This window comes from Phyllostomus discolor, chromosome 5 (assembly GCF_004126475.2).
Source record: "Phyllostomus discolor isolate MPI-MPIP mPhyDis1 chromosome 5, mPhyDis1.pri.v3, whole genome shotgun sequence".
Taxonomy (NCBI): Eukaryota; Metazoa; Chordata; class Mammalia; order Chiroptera; family Phyllostomidae; genus Phyllostomus; species Phyllostomus discolor.
In genome coordinates, this window is record NC_040907.2 from 36,576,115 (window position 1) to 36,602,641 (window position 26,527).

Below are 26,527 nucleotides of genomic sequence, written 5' to 3' on the forward strand. Positions count from 1 at the left end.
AGCAGGGGTCTTTGTTTTCATCTATATTTATCTAATATTTAATAGTGCCAGGCCCACAATAGATATGTACAGAAAAGGTGAATTTTCTAGCCAGAGGTGATCTAAGCCCTACTCCTGGCTCCATCATAAATGTACTCTGAGTGACCTTAGGACACTTCCTCCCTCTCCTTGGACCTCAGCCTTCCTTTTTATAAAACAAGGAGTGTGGATAAGATTTTCCCTGAGCTTCCTTCCATATCTAATATTTGATGCGTCTGTGACCACTCAGTACACGCTGCCCTCTTGCTGCTTCTAGAATAATGCTACACACTGAGGAGACAATGATAAATCATGAATCACTTTGTATTTACAGATACACATGCATTTAAAACAGATTCTATAAATAGTTACAATACTGTATTGCACTTTTGGCCTACTTTTGCTTCTTTACAGGTCAAGAGGGTTTTTTTTTATTCTTTTATTTGGATTGTTAAACAAGGTGGAAACTGGGACAGGTTGCCACTAACACATACCATGCAGCTTGAGCCTTGGTGGCTAACTGTGCTATTACTGTGATTGATGAACATTGCACTGCAATCAGCTGGAAGCTGCTGCCTTCCACTTAGCAGAAAGGAGGTCACAGAGCAGGGCTGGAGAATTGCCATCTAATAAACAGGTCTATTTGCCTGTCACCAGTAAAAGCGTTGGCCATTATTACATTTAACTCTTGATTCCCTCTGTTGTAAGGATGCTTGCTCCCTTGAACTGGCCCCTGAGTTTTACAGAATTTGACAGTTTTTAAATAAAATTTTCAGCCTTTGCCAGGCTACTCAGTAGGAGAGAACAGATTATTTGATATGTGTACTAAAATATCCAGGGGTCATGAGGAGCTCAGTCTGAAATCCTTGTACTAGGGTGCATGGATGTTACTGCCCAGAAAAATAGTAATTATCCCTGACTTGTATGGTACTTAACAGTGTAAAAAGCACAGCCAGAATGACTACTCTGTGAGGAGACCATGTTCTTACATGGTCAGAGAAGCTGATCAAATCACTTCTCTAAAATGCTCCATCACTGGAGCAGGGAGGTTGCCCAAAGCCCTGCTGGAGAGCTAGATAAGAACTGCCTGACAGAAGCAGGTGCAGGGAAAGGCAGGTGCAGGGAAAGCCAGTGCCTGGGCCTGAGAAGCCTTGGACATTTTTTCCTTAGCCTCATGGGATCTGGTTGCCTGAGACTGAAACATTGAGCAATTTATTAACAATTAGAGATGTAAGTCATTTCTCTAGTGGACCTGAAATCTGTGGGCCTTGGGATTGAATCCTAATGTGGCTTTAACACTTGCTAGCTGTGTGATCTTGGCCAAGTCTTTTAATTTCTTTGGATCATAGTTTATCTATAAGAAATGTAGTACAGAATGTGGTGAAGAGCACAAATCTTGAAGCCTACTACCTGGGTTTGAATCGATATTCTATCATTTACTCATTATATGATATTAGGCAAGCTCAAGAATCTCTTTGTACCTTAGTGTCCTCATCTTTTAATGAGGTTGATTACAGTGCCTCCCTCACAAAAATGGTGGGAAGATAAATGAGTTAATACATGTAAAGTGCTTGAAACAATGCCTCGTACAGAGTAAGTGTGACATCAGTATTAGCTGCAATGACATTGGGGTGATAATCCTCAGGTCTCAGGTTTATTTTGCAGATCCACTGAAATCATGAAGATGAAAAAGAATCACAGAGTTATTAGTGCCTGAAGGGATATTGAAAATTATCCAAATACCTCCCTCATTTTATAAGTGAAAAAACAAGACTCAGAGATGAGGAGTAAGTAACTAGAGGCATCACACTTGATTTAAGGGAGAGTCCAGGTCTCCTGATTCCAAGATCAAAGTTCCATCCTCTGCACTGCATCAGAGGAAGCCCCATCACCATAGGGCTATCTCCGGAGGACCCTTTTATGTAGTCCTTGAACCTGTTGCTAGTTAATGTGCTTTCCTAGAACAATGAGCTGCATTTAAAATGGAGGGAAAGCTAGGGAGAGACTCTCCCCGCTCCTTCACTGACTTTTGAGGTGGCATGTTAGTGCAGGGGGGAACTGCAGATTCAGGCCAGAGTTGGGAGAAAGGTTTTTCAGAAATGATCACTTAGTTCCATGTCATTGTTTCAGCTAAAAACCAAACATGTGCAGTGTCCACAAACAAGCTAGAATCATGAGTTAATCCATTCAGTTTGTTTCTAGTGTCAGAGGATTTTTCATATTTTGTTTTTTTTTTCTTCGGGTGTTTAATTAGGTGGCTTCCTCCAGGAGTTATTTCACACCTGCTCTTTGGTAAAAACTAAGGTTTCACTCCCAGGAGAGTATGAGGTTGGGACTGAAACATCTGAATTTAGCTTCCCCAGTTTTTTCAGGGTCATGCTCCCCTCCTCCCCACCTTAGATTTATTCTGCTTTGAATCACATTTTCCAGTGGGACTACTTGGGAGGGATTGGAAGATGGGCTGGGAGAAAGGGCAGGATGGGGAGAAGACCCTATGTACGATGGCAAAAGGGATCAGAGCTATTGATTTAGAGAAAGGGCAGATCCCAGGGATCATGATTTCTGTTTTCAAGTCCTCTAAGGGTGTCGAGGGAGCAGATTCTGTGAGGTCTCTGACAGCAGAGCTAGTACAAATTGAGTGAGAAAAGGAAGAACTTCGAGGAGGCAGGTTTCAGCTTAGAAACAAGGAGAAACTTCAGATTGTGAGAGCTGTCCAAAGACGGTGTGAACAATGAGCTCCCGTCCCTGACCGGAGTGTGTGCTTTAGAGGAAGAGATTTTGGTTGTGAGGACTGACGTCCACCTATCAGAGATAGGGATTGGAATTAACTAGTCAGACCAGGTCAGATTTGGGACCCTACCAACTCTAAATTTTTCAGATTCTTGGAATTTAAGAACCAGTGACCAATTTCATCGAGTTCCCCTAGTTTAGAACCAGCTGGAAAGCAACAACATCAGAAATTCATGACCTGTTTCTCTATCTTGCCTGTGTTTCTCTTTTTGTCTTTCTTGAGCTCCCTCCCTTGCTCTTTCATATAGCAGGGATCTTTGACATTTTGAAGGGAATAATCTTTTCCTTTTAAGTGTGTTTCTGACTCAGCTTTTGCTCCTTCGGTATCATTAGAGAGCTCTCCGGAGATTAGCCCTGGCCTGTCACCACAGCAACTGCCCAGGCCCCGTGGGCATCCCTGGCGACAGACACAGGGCTTCGAGAGTGAAGCTTGACTTGCAGTGTGAGGAAGCTCCATAGGGGAGCCTGATATGAAACAGGCGTGTTGTGTAGGGGGAACTTTTCTTTAATAGGATTAGCTGTGCGGGTGGGCCTCACTTTACATGGTTGGCCAGGTCCTGAAAGGTATATGTGTGTCAAATTTTGGTAAATGGAGGAAATCTAAGAGATTTGCCTTCCAAGTCCCTGTTGTGGATCCCCTTTGTAAAATGGAGTCTTCTTTTGTAAATGAATCTCCACCCATGTTGCAACCTGGATGTTAGTATAGCGCTGAGTGTCTGTAAGTGGGGCCATCTGCAGAGAACCCCTGGGGCATGCCTCCACCTCTGCTGCAGGCAAAGAACAGCAGCAACACAGCTGGCTTGGGGCTGGGGATGGACAGAATGTAACAGGGGAAACAGAGTGGGTGTGGGGCCACCATGAGGGGAGAGCAGGAGGGTTCGCCTTGCCTAGCAGGAGCAGCTCTGCTGCAGCAGCGGCGGGGTGTCCGAGAGACGGGTGTTCTTGGAGGCACCCAGCACGGAGGGGTCTGTGTCCAGCGAATCAGACATCTTGTCACAAATGGCATCTACCAGGCGCTCAAAGGCCTGCCTCACGCTGATATTCTCCTTGGCACTGGCTTCAAAGAAGTCAAACCCTGAGGAGAGGAGAGAGATACAGGTAAGGATTTTCCCCTTCCCTTTCATGCCCCCTGGCCAGAATGCTCTAGATTAATACAGGTAGTGCTCAGGGGTGAGGCAAGGAGGCCTAAGTCCATGAGCAGAGAATTCTGCTTCAAGGAGATGGTACAGAGAAGGGATTACCCGCACTGGTTTAAGGACTGGGCAGATCCTGGCTCTACCATTGACCCACTGTGTAACCCCCAGAAAGTCACCAATTCTCTTCATGAATCAATGCCCTATAAATAGGGATGATTTTACCTACGTCATAGAATTAGTTGAGGATAAATAAGATAATGAATGTAAAGTATATAGCCCTGTGCCTTACACAGAGGGGAGTCACTAGATGTATTTCCTGATAGAATGAATACTTCCATATGTGTGCACAGTACTTCACAGTTTCCAAGGCATTTATCACATCCATTACATCATTTGGTCTTCATGTCACATCTGGGGACAGGAAGAGTGTCCAGGCAGACTTCCATTTCACTAACACAGTGTGGCTTAGAGAAATAAGCTGAGTAGCCCAAGACAAGCAGAGGTACCAATATGAGAAACCTAGGCTTTGGCCTTTTTGACCAGGGCTTTTCCTCCTCTTTCCCCTGCCTCCCACTCACCCTAGCCTGGCCAGCACTAGTGTAGGCTCGGGGAGTCACCCCAAGATCCATAGTGAATAAGCAAAACTCTATTTGCCCTTTCCACCAACAGACACAATGGCTTACCGCCACTCGGTGGGGTTTCTCCTTTCTGAATTCCCCCCAGAATCTGTCCCTCCCCACCACAGACCTCCAGAAAGGCCCAGAGAAAACTGCACCTAAAGCATGAGACATTCTTGTCTGTTTTGTACCTTGAGATCCTTAATGACACTTTCTGTGACAATGAACAGAACTTGGTTGTCCAAGGAGACACAAGAAAGGCCCTCCTGATTCAGACAAAGTGGCTGCTTTCAAACTGAGGTATCTTGGCCAGGTTTGCAGCAGCCCTTGGAAGCATAAGCTGCTTTCTCCATCATTTCCCTGGCCTAGCCTACTCCTTCCCCTTTTGTCTGTCTACCTCTTCCCCTTCCTTCTGAATCTATCTTTATTTCTTTTCAAAAGCTTCTTTCTTCCATTTTTGTTGTTGTTGTTTTTTTCATTTTAGCTCTTCTTTTTCCCTTATGTTCCTTGAACTCTCTCTTTGGGGGTCTCTAATATTTATTGAGCACCTACTATATGCCAGATTCTATGCTAGGAGCTTTACAAATATCAATTTACTTAATCCTCACAGCAGCCTGTTGGGTGAATATAATCTTTTCTAATTTATAAATGAGAAAATGAAGGTTCCAAGAGACTATATAATTCACAAAAGGTCACATGGCTTTATTAGTGGAAATTGGGTTTAGATCTGGGTTTGGCTGACTCCCAAGTCCATACACAGCCCAGCCTATTTTTTCCTCTTCCTCCCTTTCACTTAACCTCCCCCGCACCCCACTTCAATCATATCTTTTTTCTTCCTTTAAAAGTATCTTTGGCCTCCTTGCTTTTATCTGGCTACCAAAGTGTCTGATTCTGGGCAAGTCACTTCATCTCTCTGAATCACTTAACCTCTCTGAGTCTCAGACTCCCTGGTTGTCAAACGGGAATAATAACACCGTCCTCCTGCTGACAGAGGTTGGGGGGACTGAGTGAGGTGATGGATAAACTACTACCAAAAGTTGCCTGTTACAATGACAGTTTCTTTCTGCTCTTTTTTCATCTGCATCTCTCATCTCCCTCTTTTTCATCTTCTCCCACAAAGGAGGCGGTCTCTTTCCTCCTCCTTTCTTCTCCCTAGTATCCCACTGTCCACAAAGAGGCTGAAGCTCCCAGGTACAAACAAGGTTCCTCTTCCCCCAGCCATCTCAGCTTGAAGGCACTCACAACTGCTGCCAGCCCACCTCCAGGTGACAGCTCCTCCTGTGGCCCACTTCCCACCCTGAGAAAGGCCAGCTGCAGAAGTGCCAGCTAATTGCAGTATGAGGTGAAGAAGGAGGCAGCTGCTGGCTTATTATCCCCAGGCCATAGAAACCTAGTCAGCTTCAGAGACCCTTCAGCACGTAGCTTTTCCTTACTGAATATCATAAAAATCAACTCTCTGGTCTTTGACTGGTTCATTACAAGTGACAGTGTTAGGGGAGGTGGGGGGTGGGTATTGCTTGCCTAGGAAAGGGGCAAACAGATAAAGAAGTAAATAGGCTTAAACCATCAGTTTAGATGAACATGAGGACACAGGTCAAGGCCAGGGACACACATGCCTTCCAAGGAACTGGTACTGAGGGGATAATATTCCACATTGGGCAGGTGGGCAGTGGGAACAGGTCCAACACTTAGACAGCCTGGATTTAAATATAGTCTCAGTCAACTACCAGCTGTGCAACTGTGGGCAAGTTGCCTAATCTCTCTCAGCCTGTTTTCTCACCTGCAGAATGGGTAAATATTATATACCTCATAGAGTGGTGATGAGAATTAAATGCACAAATGTATGTGAAGTGATTGGCATATCCAATACAAGGCAATTCTCTTTCCCTTATACTTCTAGACCACCTTGGTCCCAGCTTCCTTGCCCCTGCATTGCATCCTAAGACCTTTGGGGAAACCCTCATTTTCTTCATCATTCATTACTAATCAATAAACCAGGTCTTTACTGAACACTGACTTTGTACCAGGTCTATATTGAGTGCCAGGGACAAAGGGACACCAAATGAAATTGTGGAGAAAAGACCCACTAACCTGAGTGTCAATCTTCATAGGTGCAAAATCCAAAACAGCTCACAAATACAATTTTAAAACAACCTTGTGAGGGCCGGGGTGAGACAAGGGCTAGCACTTAATAGTTTACAGATAGGGAAACTGAGGCTTAGAGATGGGACATGAGCCAGGGCCCTATCCCTTGCCCCCTTGTCTTGCTCTCAGTTGGAACAGTGACAGAACACACTATAACATTTCTTACCCACAGAGAGCAAACCAGAGGAACACTTAGTGGATGGAGAGAGCAGCAGCAGAGGAGAGGGGAGGAAGCTTACAAAAGTTAGTGGGAATGGGAAGCTTTCAGGCCAGTACTGAGCAAAACTCTTCACCTGCCTAACTTCTCATTCTTTAGGACTCAGCTTAGACAGGGCCTCTTCATTCTCTGTGCTTTCCTCTGCCAAAACACATGTTACCCTGCATGGAGAAATCCATTTGACAAGGAGCTCCCATGCAGGGACCATGCTATTCATCTGAGCCTCTGCACCAGCTACAGTATGTGTTTGGTGAGTACTAGTCGAATGAATAGATGAATGAAGGAGGTGGGAATGAGCATGGAGGGTGTGAGTGAGGAGAGGTGGACAGTAGGGGGTCATAAGAACTCAGCTCAATGAGCATGGCAGATCCTGTTCTGGGCACTGGGGACACTGAGGTGAACTAGACACCATTCCTACCCTTAAGAAACTCCTTTTCTAGTGTGGAAGAGGCATAGTGACAATATTATAGTGATAAACGCTGGGATGGTGAGAAGCCAGGGGATTGTCAGGGCACAAAGGAGGTGCCTAAATGAAACTGGGGGCCAGGGAAGGCTTCTTAGAGAAGCTGATCCCTAAGAAAATATCAGCTAGATAAAGACATATGATTGGGCACATGCATGTGCGGCACACCACATGGGGAAAAAGTATAAGCACAGATAATGAGGCAAAACACAGCCTTGGTGCTCTGACCAGTATGGGTCAGTTGGTTGGGCATCATCCTACAAAGTGAAAGGTTGCTGGTCACGCCTAGGCTGCAGGTTTGATCCCATGGTTGGAGCACGTACGAGAGGCAACTGATCAATATTTCTCTCTCACATTGATGTTTCTCTCCTTCTCTTTTTCCTTCCCTCTCCTCTCTCTAAACTCACACACACACACACACACACACACACACACACACCCTTGGTATATGCTAGAAGGACCTATGGCGATAGCAGTGATAGCAGTTTTTTATCACTGGAGTAGAAAGCTCATCACTTCTTGGCCTTTTGGCTAAGACTGAGTGTGGAGCAGAAAGCTCAGAGTGGTGAGAGATGAGGTAGTAGGTGAACAAACATGAAGAGCTCACACATCATGCCAAGGACATGTCTCCACTGTCATCTCAAAGGTACCCAAAGTATGAGAACTCTGATTCAAGTAACCAGCTCATGGGCCTAGCTAGCTCTTTTGCTGGCAGAACTCCAAATTCATCCCCCACCTAATTACTGCCAGTCTCCTAGAAGGTTCTTCATTAGTAGGCCCAGATGATAACCTTTTCCTCAGGTTCATTAGTAAGGATTCTCAGGAGCTAAGAATCTAGTGAGATCACAAAGATGACAACCAATTAATCAGACTGGCCCCCCAGTCCTTTCCTCCTTCCATCTGGCTTCATGACAACAGGATTTTTTTTACTTGTCATTAGCAGGTCCTGATTCTTAACTGAATCTTATATGATTCCCTCCACCCCAAAATGATCATGTTACCCATCCAGTCCACAGGCAGCTGTCACAGACCCGCAGCACCACAGACTGTGTCCACACTGCCCGCTTCTGAGTTTGACTTCAGAATTCTATTCAGAAACTCACCTCTCCATCCTGACACTGCCCCAGAGCACTGTTCCTTCATTTACATGTTCAAATCCCTTCTCCATCCTGCTCTGATACCTCTTCATCTCCATCATGTGTGAGTCTTCAACTCATTTCCTCCAGTCACTGGTGATTTTGGCGAGGGGCTCGCTGTCTTCCTCTCTACCCAGTGTTGTCTTATTCTCAGGAGCTTTGGGTTTCGTGTGCACAATCCATCCAACACCCTGGCCTCTCAATTTCTTGGCCATCTCATTTCAGCAACCTTTTCTTCCATTCTGTTTAAGTTATGCCCCTATTTTATAATATAAGCTATTTTGACTTGGATTTGTGTCAGTGGAACTGAAAGAGTTCTGATTAACATAACAGCCAGACTCGTTGGCTTAACAACCATGACCCAGCCTCATCTTCCCGGGTCACACCATGTTCCAGAAACATTAACACTTTGTTATTTGTTGCCTTTGCTCAGGCTATTACTCTTTAGCTCCTACTTGTAATTATCTTTATTACTTACTTGTGGAGTCACTGATTCAAGAGGGCCTTCCCTTTCTCTTCCCAGCCAACCTCTACCACTCAGAACATGCAATGTTCTCACCCCTGCAACACCATTACAACTTGCTTATGGAGTTGTTCCATTCAGATCCCAATAGGAAAATAGGAACTATTCTTAATATTTAATCCACAGGGAATTGATTATATCGGTGATAGAAGAACTAAGAGGTTAAATCGATAGTGAGGAAACCCAGAGATTATCAATAGCAAAAGCCAAACCAAAACAAAAACTATTACTGGGACCAAAGGAAGCTAGAACCATGGGAGCAGGAGTCAGAGAAGAGCAGCCTCTACTGGAGATGCTGACTAAGGGGTTGGAGGTTGAGGGCGATATCCAAGTTTCTCCCTTTTCCCCATCACCTGCCAGCATCTCTCCTTGGCTGACCCAGTCAGGGGCCACTGTCATCGGAGCCTGGGAAACACAGCCTGCAAAGATCGACACCCCAGAGGGGGTTGCAGGAGCGAGACAGGTGAAGGGTAAAGAATGATAGTAACAGGCTAAGCACTAGCATAGACATCTATCCAGAGGATATTGAAATGATCTCTCTATTTCCCTGGTCAATGAGAACTTTGAAGGCAGGAAATGCATTCATGGGTCCATCATGTGTTCAGTGATTGTGGTGGATTATTCATTGCCCTCCCTGCAGAGGATTTTACATCCCGACAGATTGTGAGGTGGCTTGCAGTGCCTCCTTGTGGAAGGAATATATCTCCCTACTTCAACATCAGATTTGACTGTGTGACTTCTTTTGGCCAATGGATGTGGCCATTCCAAGTTTCACCAAAAGCTTTAAGAGCCTTTGTGTGGTTTAGCCATTCCAGATTAGATCCCAGAGTAGGAAGTTGGGAGTGAGTTGGAGCTGACTTGCAGTGGCATGTAATGTAAGCAGAGAATGTAAATGAAAGAAAAAAAAAACTTTATTATAGAAGTTTCTGACTCAGGTTATGTATGACCACAACATAATCTAAAGAAATCTCACTAACATTGTGACTGAGGATGGAAATTTGAAGAGAAACTATGGCAGGTTTTTGGGAAAACACCACTGGATGATAAAATAGGAGCCTTAGGATATTTTAAGTCCAAAGGCTGAGTTTGAGCAGTACTGGGCCTGCCGCCTACTACCTGTATGCTCAGAAAAGTCACATAATCTTTACACGAAAAAACAGTGACACAGAAGTGTGGCATAGCTCTCTGTATACAAGAAAACATGAGCAGTCTGGACTCAGCATCTTCATCAGTCTACTGGAGCTGATGAAATGCCGCCTTCCAGGTGGGTGAGAGTGAGGGGTCACAAGAGAATTGCAGCAAAGTTAGTTTTTATCAGTGCCAGCTAGGTCTTTATTTAGCTGTAACCAGGCTCAGTGATGCAAGACTTCAATAATTCATCCCAACCCCCAAATATTCAGCAAGTGCCTCAAATAAGCAAGGCAGTGTACAAGGGCCCGAGGGGCCTGAGTGATGAGTGGAGAGCTGTGTAAATTGAAATCATGGGATCAAAGATGAATGGAGCCGAACAGGCCTTCCCAGTCAACTAATCCACACCCCCTGCTCACCAGAGGGGCAAACCGAGACCCCAGACAGGAAACTAGGTGCTCCGTGTTGCACAGGAAACTGGTGGCAGAAGCAGGGTAAAATCTTCAGTCTCCTCACTTCTGGTCTGAGGTTTTTCCCACTACACTTGGCTGGAGTGAGTGTATGTGTGTGTTTCAAAGCTACATTTTAAATGGGTCTCTTCTTCCCTTGTGGGTAGAAGCGCATTTACCTTTTAGTGGTTACTAGCATCCCTGGGCTCTAGCCAGACCCACTGCCAGTCAAATCCCAGGAAGGGACAAACAGCCCCTTTCTGAAGGTCACATGGAGGCAGAGCCTAAAATGCCATGCTTCCTGGAATAGGAGTGCCTGAAACTCCTCCACCCTCCCAAAAATCCACTTTCCTCAGCATCTTTGTAGCCTTACTCATGTCCCAGGAACTTTATCAAGGCCTATTGCTACTTGCTCACAGCTTTAACAAATGCTAGCTGCTGGCCATACCAATAGTCTTGGCTGAGTGAGCTGAGAAAAGCTAAAGAAAGAGGAAATCCCAAAGAGGGTCCCCATAAAGCAGAGAACAGCACTGTGGCACTGACAAGCAGGCCACTGAAACTTATTTAACAGCTGACATGGCAGAGAGATAGGGCTAGGGTGGCGATGAGGGGGGCTGAGCATCTTCCCTCACTTTGCCAGATCTGACCGCTTCCTTGCAAAATTCTCAACATGGTCCACAAGACCCTGTGATCTGGGCTCTGCCTCTTCACTGTCATCTCACACAATTCTCCCTGTGACTGTTTATTCCTGTGACGTGGTCTTCTTTCACTCTCATGAGGGTTTCAAGCTCTACCCCACGTTAGGCCTATTCTTACTGTAGAAATTCTTACTGTAGAACACACCCCTCCACCCCAACACCTCCTCGCCCTGCATGCCCACCTTTTGCCTGGCTAACTTTTTCTCATCCTTAATTGTCAGCTTAAGTGTTACTTTCTCAGAAGATCTTGACTCTCCAATCTAAAATTAGGTCTCTCTTTTTCACTTTCTTTATAGCATTGGTGACTTATGTTATTTTTATCTGTCCACCATAACTTCCTTTAGGGAATCCCTAGTTTACACAGCTGTTGTGGGACTATAGGTTATAATACTTGCCTCTCCCAGCCATTGGGATAGCCATGTGACTCACAGGTGACCAATGATATTCTTCCCTGAGATTAATATATGGTGGCTGGGAAAGACAGGCTGTTTTTGCAGGAGTTGGGAAGATATGAATCTGGAGCTGCCACCATCCATCGTACTCCCCATGCAGAGTCTGACTACTGGAGGAGGCTGAAGGGGTAAGCAAAGCTGAGAACTAGAGAGTGCAGTTGAGTCCTGGGTCTAATGGAATTCCCAGCTACATGAGGTAATAAATTTTGTTTTCTTTTAAGTTAAAGCTAGTTTGACTTGGGATTTTATCACTTGTCATATCAAGAGTCCTAACTCATGCAGAACTTACTACAAATTTTAACACCTTTATTGAGATATAACTCACATACCATGCAACTCACCCATTTTGGATTCTACATTTTTTTGGTTCTAAATATACATTTTGGATTCTAAATTTTTGTATATATGGGTTTGAAATTTCTTTCCTCATTAGTTTCATGATAGTAAGGACCAGAGCTGTTTGGTTCACTGTTGTATCTCAAGTGCCAAAAAGAACCTGCCCAGCTCAGAGTACATGCTCAGAACATATTTTTTTGATGAACAAGTGAATAAATGTATGAAGAATGCATATCTACCCTGTTCTGGGTGCTTGGAATAGGGAACAAGTTAGACATAATTTCAGCTGCTCTTGAGGTCTAGTAAAAGAGAGAGACATTGTAAGTAAGCAAGTTCTGGTAAGCAATAGAGGAAAGCTCAGGAACTGGAGTAGGACAGCGCTGGGTTACTGCCCAAATCTGACCAATTCACTAATAAGGCCCTCTTCAAGTGCCTCCCTAAACCCTTAACGAAGAATTAATGTCACTTCCATCTATGTTTCTACATAAATTATGATCTATGTTGACTCCACTTCTTAACTGTGTAATTTTGAGCAAGTTACTTAACCTCTAAATTTCATTTTTCAGAGTATTGGACATGACCCTATAGCACCTACCTTGAAGGGTTATAGTGAGCATTAAATGAGACAATTACTGCAAAGTATTTCATACAATGCCTGACTCAAGATACATCACCCATTATTACCATACATGCCCTATAGTGTGGGTAAGTGGTTGGGCTCTGAAGCCAGACTACTGCTTGGGTTCAAACTGTGACTCTACCTATTCCTAACTGTGTGACCTTAAGCAAGTTACTCAACTTCTCTGTGCCTCAGTTTTCTCATCTGTTAAAAAAACAGTATCTTGGAGATAAGAAAAGTATTTTTTCTCGGAGGGTTCTAGGAGGATTGAATTAAATGAGTAATACCATAAAACAGTTAGAACAGTGCCTGGCACATGGTAAACACCTAATCAATATTTAACCAACTTGGTTTTTAAAAATCTTAGTCATAAGGACTTGGCATGCTAGCTATATTTTTTCCTAATATAAAACTAACTCATCTTTCTAAAACTTAGTCTTAACTCTAAGGGTTTGACATGCTGATCATATTTTTTCTAATACACATCAAAACATTACATAAAATCACCTTGCACACTTCCAGTGTCATGGGTTTCTCTCTCTTTGGGAAACACTGCGATAGGCTCACACAATCCCATGATTTATGGTTGCCTGAGCACCAAGTGCTGTTCCTTGCCTTTGCCAGTGTTATTCCTCCTGCGTAGAATGTCTTGCTTCTTTTCCTCAGTTGGCTGCTCCTCCTTGTCTTTAAGATTCAGTTTGGGCATCATGTTCTCTGACCCCAACGATGCTCCCACAACCGCCGGCATATCCCTCTATCACAACACTGATCACTTGGGGTATCATTGTTTCTGTCCTCCACAGACCAGGAAATGTATCCTATTTCAGTGTGCAGTACCTGGCATAGAGTAGGTACTCAGGAAGTCTTAATTGGATTGAAGTAAAATGAGGTAGCCAAATACTTAACATAATAAAAATTTAATCAAAACATATTTTTGCAGTATCTACTCGGTGCCAGGCCATATGATAGGCACTGTGGGTTCAAAGATAAACAAGACTCATTTCCTGTCCTCAAGGAGAGTTCGGGAGATGGACAGGAAAACAAGTGCACCTAAGTGCAACCGGCACTGTGACTGCTGCCTGTATGGTGCACATGCAGTGTGGACACAAAGAAAAGAGCTCTGGGCAGCCAGGAAAGGCTTCACACACAGAAGTTGTGAAGCTTGAGCTGTTTTGAAAGCTGAGTGGGGGGTGTTCATTGGATGAATGAAAGTAGGGGTTGGGACATGGAAGGGAGCATTCCAAACAAATGGGGCATAGCTAGTCCAGGGAGAGTGTTGGGCATTCCCCTGGGGACAGCAGGTTGAGGACATAAAGAGATAGCCTGAGATCACCCAGGTGTGGGCTTCATCACATGCTTACTGTTCTGTGAACCACAGATAGGTAGAGGTACTTTCCGGAGCCCAGGAACCTCTGTGATGGTATAAGAACAGCATGACCCAAAATGACTCAACCTCCCATTTATTAATTCACCTACAGTTTGCTACTTTCTATTCCAGAACACTCTGGGGAATAGAGGAGGGAAGAAAAGTATAGGATACCTTCCCCAACACACATGTACTCCTAATACATGTAATATATACAATGTACTTGTATATTATAGAGTTTGCCCACATACCAGCCTAAATATCTGTACTTCAGAAATTGTCAGACAGTGTAAATTTAAACTCCATACTTCTGCAAAGTTATGACACCTAGGTTGTGACAACTACTTACAAAGACTGGCTAAAAGCTAGGCAGTACATGCATTCTTCTATGGGAAGATTTCCCTAAGTCAATCTTTTTTTTTTTTCCTAAGTCAATCTTACACTGAACCCCAATACAAAAAAAAAAAAAAAGAAAAAGCTGGCCCTGGCTGGTGTGGCTCAGTGGACTGAATGTTGACCTGTGAACCAAAGGGTCACTGGTTCAATTCCCAGTCTAGGGCACATGCCTGGGTTGCAGGCCAGGTCCTCAGTAGGTGACGTGCGAGAGGCAACCACACATTGATGTTTCTCTCCTCTCTTTCTCCCCTTTCTCTAAAAATAAATAAATGAAATTTGCAAAAGAAAAAATAAAAGAAAAAGCTGCTATTTTAAGCAAGTGTAGGCAGGAGTCCTGCTGAGGGTCACTGAGACACACCCACAGCACCTGGGTGTCAATGCAGCAGGAGAGTCAAGGTGGTTTAACCTTGGGAAGCATGAGAGCATTACTAAGCCACATACTTCAGCCTCACTATTTCATCCCTTCATACAATAACTTTTGTTGTGAAATGTGTTTTGGTGAGGAAGGATCAGTTTACATTGAGAGAAAGTGTAAGACACAGCCTATGATGTTCAGTGTTATAGTTACTGTAAGGTTGTTCGATATTAAGGACATTGCCATACGCTGCAAATACAGTCTGCTATACAGTTGCCAATGAAAGCAGTGCTTCTCTGGAACAATGGGTTGGTTTTTTACTTAAGAACCATCTCTGAACCCTGTAACTGATTATGTTTTCCTCTTTGCAACGGTTGCTAGGAAGCTCAAAGCCAATATTTTAGCCCAACTCTTGCACATGCCCAAGAATTTACAGTATACATACTTATCTTACCCCCTGGTTCCTCTTATTTTCCTTATACCTTTGCTTTTCCATTGCTCCAATTTTGTCACTTATGTAGGTTTTAAAAAATGTATTATGATGATTTTTATAAAACATTTCATATCTTTTGTAGAAGGAGCTGATTTTAAAAAGTTCATAATTTGGTTTTACTTATATATTCAATGTAACAAATAATGTACATATAACAAATAGTGAATTACCTGGCACAAAGCTATATGTACATCACACAAATATAAAACAATACTTACAGAGCACATATGTACGTACTTCACAATCACAATCCCCAGTGTCACAATCTCATGCACACACATGAACACACACATGTTGTGTACATACCCAGCTGCTCTGCGAGGAGCCGGCCCTTCTCAGTGGGAACAACCCTTTCTTCCTCCATGTCACACTTGTTTCCCACCAGGATAACCTGTGCATTGTCCCAGGAGTAGGTCTTGATCTGAGTGGCCCTAAAGAGTGACAGAGACAGGACCATGCTAATGACACCCCCTAGACTGAAAAGGACTCTATAGAGCTTGAAGAAATCAATTCTCTTCCATGGGAATACCAACATCTGAGTTACTGTCAGTTAATTCAGCTGAGGACAGAGACAGATACCTGCCCCTACTGGCTGTCACAGAGGCCGACCCCTGAGCCCTGGTTGTAAACCTCACCTACCTCTTTGGAACCCTCTTCTAATGCATCTGCCTATACCTCTTCTCACTGGGCAGAGAGCTCTTTCTAAAACATCTGTCTGACCATGTTTTTCTTAAAAGATTTCTTTCCCCTACTACTCATGCAATAAAGTCTAGTTCCCTCAGTTAAATGTTAAAGACCCTTCACTTCCTGTCTCTCCAGCCTCATTGCCTTTCCTCCCACTTTACAAACCTTCTCACCTATTCCCCGGATGCTCTTCTGTGGCTTGTTAGTGTGGGAATCCTTTTCCCACACTAACTTGTCCTCCAAGGCCCAAGGCTTATTCCCCAGTTCCCTGCGGGGAGACTTCCCCAGGCCCGGCTAGCCTCCCCTCCTCCTAAGTGAATCATACCCCTTAGATCATGATTACTTGTAGAAACCAAAATGTCAGCAGTGCTTTCTTTCATATACAATGATTATGAAACTTTAAAAAAAAATAGTTTTCTGCCCTGGCTGGTGTGGCTCAGTGCATTGAGTGCCAGCCTGAGAACCAAAAAGTAGCTGGTTCAATTCCCAGTCAGAGTACATGCCTGGGTTGTAGGCCGGGTTCCCAGTTGGGGGTGTGTAAGAAGCAACCAATTGCTGTAGCTCTCACACATCGATGTTTCTCTCCCTCTCTTTCTCCTTCCCTTCCTCCCTCTCTAAAAATAAATAAATGAATAAAATAAAATTTAAAAAATAGTCTCCTGTACTTTTCAAATTTTAAAAGTATGTCTTACTTCCATAATTAGAAACAAAATTTTAAAAGAGGGAGTAAGTGGGAGTAAAGTAGGATCCTTATATTGTGGTAACTTGTGTGGAATGGGCCTGACTCTGTCCCCAACCACCCCATCACATAGAAATGGTTACTTCCCCCTTTGTCCCCCCTACACGTTTACTATGGCTACTGTTACATTTGGCTGAACTTATCTGTCCTTCCTTTGAGGGCAGGGACAGGCTTATTCAGCTGTGAGGTGTCGGTGCCCAGCAAAGAGACCGGAGCAGAGAAGTTGACAGTGAATATCTGATGAGTGAATAAGCCAATAAGTGGTTAATCCTGAAGTAGATCTACAATTATGACCCTATCCTGACACTGACCCTTAGTAACTCAATTTTCTTAAAAAGATTTTTAGCAAAATATAAACAAAATCACTGAAATAGAGGACAAACTGACAGTGACCAGAGGGGAGAGAAGAGGGAATTTCAGGGGAGAATGGGTAGGGTTTACAGGAACAAATTTAAAGGACACATGGACAAAAACTAGGGGGGAGACTGGTAATGGGAGAGAAGTGGGGAGGGTTGAGTGGGTAGGCTGGAATGGGAGTAAAAGGGAGAAAACTGCACTTGAACAAAGATTAAAATAAAAAAAATTAAAAAAATTTTAAACTTTATTTTGAGAGAGAGGGATAGGGCAGGAGAGAGGGAAAGAAACATCAATGTGTGGTTGCTTCTTGCACATCCCCCACTGGGGACCTGGCCCACAACCCAGGCATGTGACCTGACTGGGAATTGAACCAGCGACCCTTTGGTTCACAGGCCAGCACTCAATCCACTGAGCCACACCAGCCAGGGCAGTAATTCAATTTTAACTACAACCTGGACCTATTACTGGCTCTGCTCCTGAAACTAATCCCACCACCAACTTTCTTTAATGGTGAGAAGTCATTCCATCAAAGGATGAAATTCAGTCAACTACATTTTGTTGTGAGCCAACAAAGAACTACATTCCACGCTGGGCACGGGGCTTCAATGGCAGGTGGAGGCTAGTCTGGGACCAAGTTTCTCAGAGGCAAATCACAAAGGCCAAGGCTTGGGAGAGATACATACTTAGACTGCAGTCTCAAGGCAGTAACTGGAGCCAACTCATGCAACTCTTCCTGTCATTTTCCTCTCTCCTCCCACCCCATCCACTCTCAGCTCCCAGATTAGCAACTCAGGTTATTTTTGGAGGAATTGTCCTCAGGTGTTAAAGTCACTGTGTTCCTGAGGTGGAATGAACATGGACTGACGAAGAAAGGGAAGGAGGTCAAGGTCAACAAGGAATGAGCAGTGGATGACACTTAAAGAGCTAATCATTCCTTGGAGGGAGATGGGAGGAGGGGGGGAAATCATGACTGAGGGGAGAGAATAAGAAAGGGGAAAAGGAGGAGAAAAAAGATGAGTAAAGAGAAAAGAGAAAAGAAGGGGAAAGAAGGAAGGTAGAGAGGCGTTGTTAAAGGGAAGGGGGAGAAAGGAGGAAGAAGATAATGACAGAGAGGCTGAGGAGAACCATGAATGAATGACAGACATACAGATGGCACCCTGTATTGCTGTTTAGAACATGGGGGTGCAGCAGGCAGCCTGCAAGGTCACTTTCATCTTAAGGTCCCAAGGTACAAACAGTGCTTCAGTCATGCCCACTGTTCCTTGGGAAATGAGCAGCTGTTGGCAAAAGGGAGCAGGAAAAAAGCTTAGCGCTGCCCAGCCCTGCTGCTGTGTGTATTGCTTGCTCAGCCTCTCTGATTCCGAGGAAGAGCCACGGCACAGATGCTCCACCTTCCCCCATCCTCAACCTTTCCACTGATGGGGGCACAAGGTCCTGGCCCCTCCCTCTCACCTTTCCTTTTGCTCACATTCCTCTCTCCCTGTAATTCATGCCTCAGGAAGAAAGATGGGTTGCTCAGAGGTTGTACCACTGGAAGCTGTGCTGATTTCCACTGTGAATTGAATCTTTACTTGGTTTGGATGTACTCCTGGACCCCTAACCCAGCTCAGGGATAAACTTTGTAGGGAAGCAGTATGTGATTCACTCACTATTGTGGCCAGAAAGATCTTTCAAAAACTTTAACCTGAACCTGTTGTTTCCCTGTTCAAATGTTATTACCTGTGGGATAAAATCCAAACTTCTTACTCCAGCACACAAAGTCCTTCATGACCTCTGCTCTTTCTATCCTCTTACCTACCTTCTTGCTTTTGCACATCTCTATTTTTTCCTGGAACCTTCCTATCTATTCACCCCTTTGGCTAACTCCTGTTCATCTTATAACGTGCAGCGTATATGTCAGCAACTCCAGGACACCTTCCCTGACTCTCCAAGCTGCATCAGAGCCCTCCACTGGGATCCCACAGCCTTGGTGACTCTCTTCATCACTACACCTGTCACATGATATTTTCATTGCCTGCTTACTTCGCTGTCTTCTCTTCTCATCCATGAATTCCTTGAGGACAGGAGCCAATCTAATTCACCCAGATTTCTCTAGCCCACAGCACATTTAAGGTTTTCTTGAATAGTTTGATGAATGAATGAATGAATGAATCTCATACCAATCTTGGACAGCATTGAAGGACTCCTCGTTGGTGATATCATACATCAGAATGAAGCCCATGGCCCCACGGTAATAGGCCGTGGTGATGGTCCGGTACCGCTCCTGCCCAGCTGTGTCCTGGGTGGAAAAAGGAAAGAGTCAGCCTTCTAGAAAGTTTGCTTTTGTTCCTAAAAAGTCCCCAGAACAATTAACTAATAGGAGCACCTATTATGTATCCTGTATTATACTAGGTGACTAGTATAAAACCTCAGAGAAATGCATAAGCAGATAATTAAAATTCCAGCAGAAAAATGGGCAAGGGGGCTGAACAATTCATAGAAGAAATGTAAATGAATATTATATAAAAAGGTTTTAACTGTATTTTTCATTATAATTCCTACTGTAGATAGGATATAGTGAGATGTGCAACTTCTCACCAGCTCATGCGAGTGGAACTTGGTTCAGTCTTTCTGGAGATCAATATGGAAATCTCAAGAGCATCAAAATTATCTGTACCCTTTGACCTAGAATTTTTTCTCCTAAAATGTTTTCCTACAAAATTAGCAAATCAGACAAATACCTACCCACAAAAATGTTTGTTATCTCACTTTATTTAGACAGTCAGAAAGTATCATTAACTTATATGTTCAACAATAGGAGCATGGTTAAAATGTAGAAATGTTTATGTCTATTTTTGTAAGAATATTTAATGACATGGGACAATGCTTATATTTGTTGTGTGATATCAGTTTTTTAAGTGTATGTGCAGAGATGAAATCTGGAAAGAAACATCAAAAGTTAATAGTTATCTCTGTATGAGAGACAAGAATTATCAGGACTTTCATTTTCTCCATGTATTTTTATTTTCACTACAATAAGCATGTATTATTCTTACATAAGGAGAAGTAAACATTTTTACAAAAAAAAAATATTTCCTAAGACAACTCTTTATTTCAAGCAGCTCATAGTCGAGTTGGAAAAACAAACAAGTAAGCAAGCTAGCCAAACCAAGCCCAGCAGCGAAGAGTCTCCGGAGCACAATGGGATGCTTCCCAAAGGTCCCCACAGTTCTCAAGTGAGGGACCAGCCAATCTCCCCTGTTTCATCACAGTTTTAGAATGTGTGATGCCTGAGCATGTATAAGACATTTCCAATAACATATATATTAGTCCTTTTAAATTTTATCAAATCCCTGTGAGGTTGGTATTATTAGTGTTTGCATATTGTAGCTGAAAATACAAAAATACAGAGAGGGTAGAGAGTTGTCCTGACTCTCCTAAGGTCTCAAACCTAGTGACAAAAGCTATGCCTTAAATCCAGGTTTTCTGATTCCAAGTCCAATGCACATACTACTACACCCCCATCAATGAAATATTTATTCACAAGCACTCACTGCACACTATAGTGATAATGGGAACAATAATAATTATAGCATGACATTATTAGTACCAATGCTGCACCTACTATCCACAGACTTTAGAAAAACCCTGAAGGGTATATATTATTATTCCCTTTTACTGATGAGAAAAACTGAGGTTCAATGACATTGCCCACTAAATGTCAAAACTGTGATTCAAAACAGTCTATCTGACTCCTACACCTATTATACTATACTGCCTTGGCCGTGAACCATAGTTTGGGTGATACAAAAATGGAACAAGTGCCATCCCTGCCCTCAGGAAGCCTCAGTAAAAGTGTAGAGGTGGCTGAGACATGCCATATCAAACTGATAATTAGCAACAGGTACCAGTATGTCATCAGTACCAGATAAGTTGTATAAAGAAAATGTGCCACGCAAGTCAGATAAGGTAAGTAGTTATGGAAGGTGTCAACTTAGAGATAGTGTATCATTTAGGATAGACTGAGTTTCAGTAACAAGCAAGCACAAATCTCAACAGCTTAAACAACAAGGTGTTATTTTTCATTGTTGTTACAGAACCACTAAGGGTTAAGGGTTGGCTGGGTGCTCTGGTTTTTGTCCTCCTTATTCTAGGATAAAGACTGACAAAGCAGCTACCAGAGGAAAAGAAAATACATGACACGCTCTGGTTGGTGTAGCTCAGTGGATTGAGTGCGGGCCTGTGAACCAAGGGGTTGCTGGTTCGATTCCCATTCAGGGTACATGCTTGGGTTGTGGGTCAGGTCCCAAGTGAGGGGTGGATGAGAGGCAACCACACATCAATGTTTCTCTCCCTCTCTTTCTCCTTTCCTTCCCCTCTCTCTAAAAAATAAATAAATAACATCTTAAAAAAAAGAAAGTACATGACTCATGTGTTGGTCTTAAAACTTCCACTTATTTCACTGGCTGAAGCAAGTCACATGCCCACACCGAAGAAAGTGCAATCCATGATATGCCCATGAGAAGACAGCATAATGACTCCCACAGGCGAGTCTCTATGGAGCCCAGAAGCATTGCCTAAAGATGTGCTTATTTGGCAGTAGAAGGAGGACAACAGGGACTTTTCTAAAGAATTTCCCAAGCAGAGAAGTGAAGGAAAGGTATTTTGTCAGAAGAAAGTTTTGTCAGTGAGCACTTTAGAAGAACTCAAAGAATGATGGGAAATGGGTAGATGATGAAGCTACAGAGAGCTTTGAATGCTGTGGCATGGGATTAACATGATTAAATCTAAATTTTAGAAAGATCACTCTGTGATGTGGAGAATGGGCTGCAGGGAGAAGACATGGGAAGCAGAACTGCTGGTTAGAAGATCTTTGCAGTGGTTCACACGAGACCCAATCAGGATTTGAACGAGAGTGGTAGCCATGGGGATGGAATAAAACCAGATTCAAGAGGTATTTAAGAGGTGAATTATAGACATGGAGACATATCAGATGTGAGGAGATAAGAAACCAAATATAACGGTTATGTTTATGGCAGGGCTCAGCTTCAGCACGCCCTCATTCATTCAGCTCTGGCCCAGACTTGCACTGGATTACCCAGCCAAACAAAATCTGCATATAACACACCCACTACCCTAGGAGAGCCTGTGAATCACCATCTCCTGCCCATTGAATATGGTCTTTGGGTATCTTACCCTTCACCTCAAAAAGCTTCTCAGAGTACTTCTTTTGACCACATACAATACCTTTTTCTAAGAGGTCTAGCAAATAGAATTTTCTCTAGCTAGTGGATAAGTGAATAGATGAATGAATTAATGAATGAATGAAGAAATGGATAAGTGAGTGAGTTAATATCTAACACTGGGAATCTTAGGCACTACTGAGAGAAACATTCGCTGTCTGCCGTATCCACACAAAAGCTCCATGCATGTGAACTTATGAAACAGGGCAACGGTATGTGGTCCACCCCTCCCATGCTCTTGCCTCTGCTTCCTGACCCCCTCAGAGCCAACACCACAGATGAGACTTCTCCTGAAGATCTGCAGGGCCAGACCCTAAATCTTGTCTTGTAGGGTTTAGAAGTAAGCCACACTTCCATCCAGTCTGGTGATCTAGAGGCCCAGGTAGGATTTCTGACAAAAAGCACTGCCTCTAGGTCTCATTGCTTCTCACTCCATCTGCATTATTCTGTTTTTCTGTGAGAGTTTCTAGTCCTTCATCTCCGCCAGGAGCCTGGCCCTGTGCCCCAGGTTTTGATAGAAGAGTCCTGTCACCAGTTGATATCCAATTAATTGGAAATCCTGGTATGGAACAATAAATGACCTTGGACGTGGAATCAGTTTCATCCCTGTACTCCCAGTGCCTGGCACAGAGCCAGGTGCACAGTAGGGATTCAAGTACTACTTGTTAAACAAAAAGGCCATATAGTTTTGAGGTTAAAAGCATGGTTTTTGGAGTTAGACTGCTGGGTGTGAGTCCCTGTTCCACCACTTACTAACCATATGATTACGGGAGGCAGTCTCTAAAACAGCTCCCGTGATCACCATCTCCAATGTTCATGCTTGTGTGTAATCCCCTCCCTGGGCAATTTACCTTTTGGGGCCTTAGTTTCTTTTTCTCTAAGAATGGAAATAATAGCAATACCTTACTTCGTAAAGTTATTGTCAAGATTAAGAAAGTTATATCTAAAAATGCCTGGAATAGTTCCTGGTACAGAGTAAGTGCCTGATGGGCATCAGTTATTATTTTTGTATTTCCAGAATCAGCCCCAGAGCAGGTTCCCAGGCTCTGCCCAGCTGGAGCAGATGAGTCTCAGGTCGTATGTCACTTCCATATCATTAAACCTGCCCATGGCTGCCGCCAGCCAGAATCTCAACATGAAGCTTTCCTCAGACAGTAGTAAATGGCCAGATAGAAAGGAAATGAATGAATGTAAGAGTTGGCAGGCTGTGGCCTAACTCCCACTCTGCCATTCACCACCTGTGTGATTTTGGACAACTTGTTTCTTTTTCATCTCTCTGAGGCTTAGCTTCCTTGCATCTGGACTGGAAATAATATTGCCTACTTTTCAGGGTGTTTGTAATGAGGTTATATGTTTTTTAAGTGCCTATCTCATAATAGAAAATAAGCATTGGAAGTTACCGCTTCCATTATTATTTAAAATTTCCAAGCCTTAATTTCCTCATTGGTAAAGTGGTGATAATAAAACCAACCTTGAAGCTGTTATGTAAGGACTGGAGATAACCTACAAGTAGAGCCTGGCAGAGTGCCAAGCACATAGTAGATTCTCAATAAAGCTCATAGTAGGTGCTGCTATTATTGTTGATATTGTTGCCATTGTTATTTCACCTAAAGATGAAGAAGATTGGAAACAACAACAGTCCAGCTGTCAAAATCCTGTACTCAATGGAAAGAAAGTAGCCCAGAGAATAGTTCCTAAACCTCCCTCTCTCTATCTTTTATTTTTAAAAATCACTTTGATGAACATTGATTCCCTTCCCACTGATGAGAGTCAGAAATAGAACAAGAGAGGAGACAGGAAGAAGAAAGTGGCATGACTCACTGGCTACTTGAGGAAAGAGACCAACCATGTCATCAAGGGCAATCAATTCACTTCTGAGAAACAGACATTCATTGAGCTCTTCATATGGGCAGAGCATTAAGCCAGAGAGTGGACACCAGGGTAAGCAAGCCACTGCTCTGGCCTCCAGTGTGGCAGACAGACACAGGGGTAGCGGGGAAGGGCACTAACATCAGCTGAACACCTATTACGCGCTAGGATCTTTGATAAGTGCTTAACATATGGGATCTCATCTGTTATTTGTAGTAACAAAATAAAACTGCTGGTTGAGCATTGTTATATGCCAGGCACTTTTCTTATTTTGCTTAATTTTCAAAATAGCCTTAAAATACTGTCATTTCTATTTTACAGATAAGAAAAGGTTAACAATTTGCCTAAGATCGTGCAACCAGTTCATGGCCTACTGAGATTCAAGTCTGGGTCTCTCTGATTCCAAAGCCTGTGCTCTTCCCAGCATGCCCTTTTACATTATTTCTGTTAATTGTTACATCAGCCTGGAGAAGGAAAATTTCAGTCCCATTTTATATGTAAATTAACTGAAAGTCACAGAGATTACATAGATTGCTAGAGTCATGACTATATAAAAAGGCAGACTAAGGATTCAAATTCTGTCTTTGTGAATTTTTCAAATCAACCTATAGCCCAGCCAGACTGCGTATTCTTGATCCCCTGCCACCCCCCAGGAGACGACCTAGCCCATTTCACAGCCTCCGAGATAGCAAGTTTTCCAACCATGTCTGAGACTCCCTGGGGCCAACAATCTCCCCTGCACCACAGGGTAAGCCTGGAAATCACACACCAAGCTTCAATGGAACTACATGCGTCTGGCACAAAGGTTATGTGCAACCAATGCTAGTTATCTTCTCTATCCTCCATTGCACAATCCATTTAAACAGACCATTCACTTCTTTTTGGAATTTCCTCATGGTTGCCCCCTCTTATTTCTGTTCCATGTTTCTGTTCATGCTATTCTCTCTGCCACACGTGCCCTCTCTCAGCTCCTTTGCTTGTATAGACTATCATCGGGTTGTTGGATTCTAAAGTTAAAAGGAAGTCTTAGAAGTTATTCAATCCACCCTCTCACTCAAAACAGGAATTTCTTCCATGGCATACCTGTATTGAGTGTTTCCAATGTTGGATGCCCACCTTTGAAATGCAGCCATTCCATTGATGGATAGTTCTGATTGTTAGAACATTTCTTCCTTCTGCTGAGCTGAAATCTGCATGTGGTAATTTCTATCCATTGATTTAATTTTGTTCTCTGGAGACACAAAGAATAAATCTAATTTTTCACTCATGTGGTAGCCCTCCAAATATTTAAATTCTATGATTGTTTGGCTCTTAGTTTACAAAGTTTTTTCTTATTGTCTCAGTTAATTCCCAGAGGGCTCCTGGAAGAGAAGGACCAATATCCTCCTTCCACAAAAGGCGCAGCTGAGTGCTGAAAAGGTGAAGGACAGTGAATGATGAAAAGGGGTTTCTGGCTCCAAGAAACCAGTGCTCTCTGCACAAGGCTACATCTCTGATGTTTTAAATCACCTGTCACAGGGACCTTGACAATTAGCAGAATGACCACAACAGCGATGGGAACTTGAAATGGTAACAACTGAAGGAAGGAAAATGTCTACTACTCTGGGGACTGGAACTGCTATCTTCAAACATCTGAAGTGCCTACTGGGGCTTTCCTTCTTTCCCTCTCTTTTCTTTCAAATCTTCACTGGGTGTTGATTCTGTGGCAAGCGCTGGCTAGTTCCTGGAGATCAAAGGATGAACAGGACGCAATTCCTACTTGATTCACTGGATGGGGATTCTGAAGCTAGAAGGCCCATTTCCTTAGAGACTTCAGAGTGCCTTTCCTTGAAGCACTGCCCTTTGAAGCTTAGCTCAGCAGAGAAGCTGCCCTGACCACCTGGCAAAGTCAAATGTTCCAATTACAGGCTCTCCTGGCACCACATGCTTCTTCTTTGTAGCACTCATCCCCACTGTAATTTTGTATTTATTTGTATAATTATTTGATTAAGGTCTTGTCTCCCCTGCCAAACTGCAAGTGCCACAAGAACAGGATGTCTGGTTTTGCTTATTATTGCGTCTGGCACAGCACTAGCATGTAGGATGGGAGAGGTTTCCAGTAAACACTTGTAGAAAGGATGGATTTATTGGGTGTCTGCAACATTTTCGATGGAGCACACTTAATGTCAGATGGGTCACTCTAAAATCTAAAGCTCATTATCTTCCTCTCAGTCTAAATCCCTTGGCTGGTTTCACACAGCCCGCACAATAGGGCCCAAGTTTCTCAGTGAACATACAGACCCTTTCTGCTCCTTCCCTCTTACTCTTCCACTGAATCAA

At 43.4% G+C, this 26,527-nt stretch overlaps 1 protein-coding gene across 2 annotated transcripts in view; it reads right to left on the bottom strand.

Annotated features, from left to right (window-relative positions):
- Window positions 1-324: 324 nt before the first annotated feature.
- The window catches only part of RAB3B (RAB3B, member RAS oncogene family), a 61,811-nt gene continuing 35,608 nt past the window's right edge, over window positions 325-26,527 (bottom strand). For both annotated transcript variants that reach the window (XM_028514186.2, XM_036026072.1), the window contains exons 3-5: window positions 19,277-19,395; window positions 15,644-15,768; window positions 325-3,883 (exon numbers count right to left, since the gene is read on the bottom strand). In XM_028514186.2, coding sequence (XP_028369987.1) covers window positions 3,696-3,883; window positions 15,644-15,768; window positions 19,277-19,395 — 432 coding nt within the window. In that variant the 3' untranslated portion in view covers window positions 325-3,695. The remainder of the gene's footprint in view (window positions 3,884-15,643; window positions 15,769-19,276; window positions 19,396-26,527) is intronic.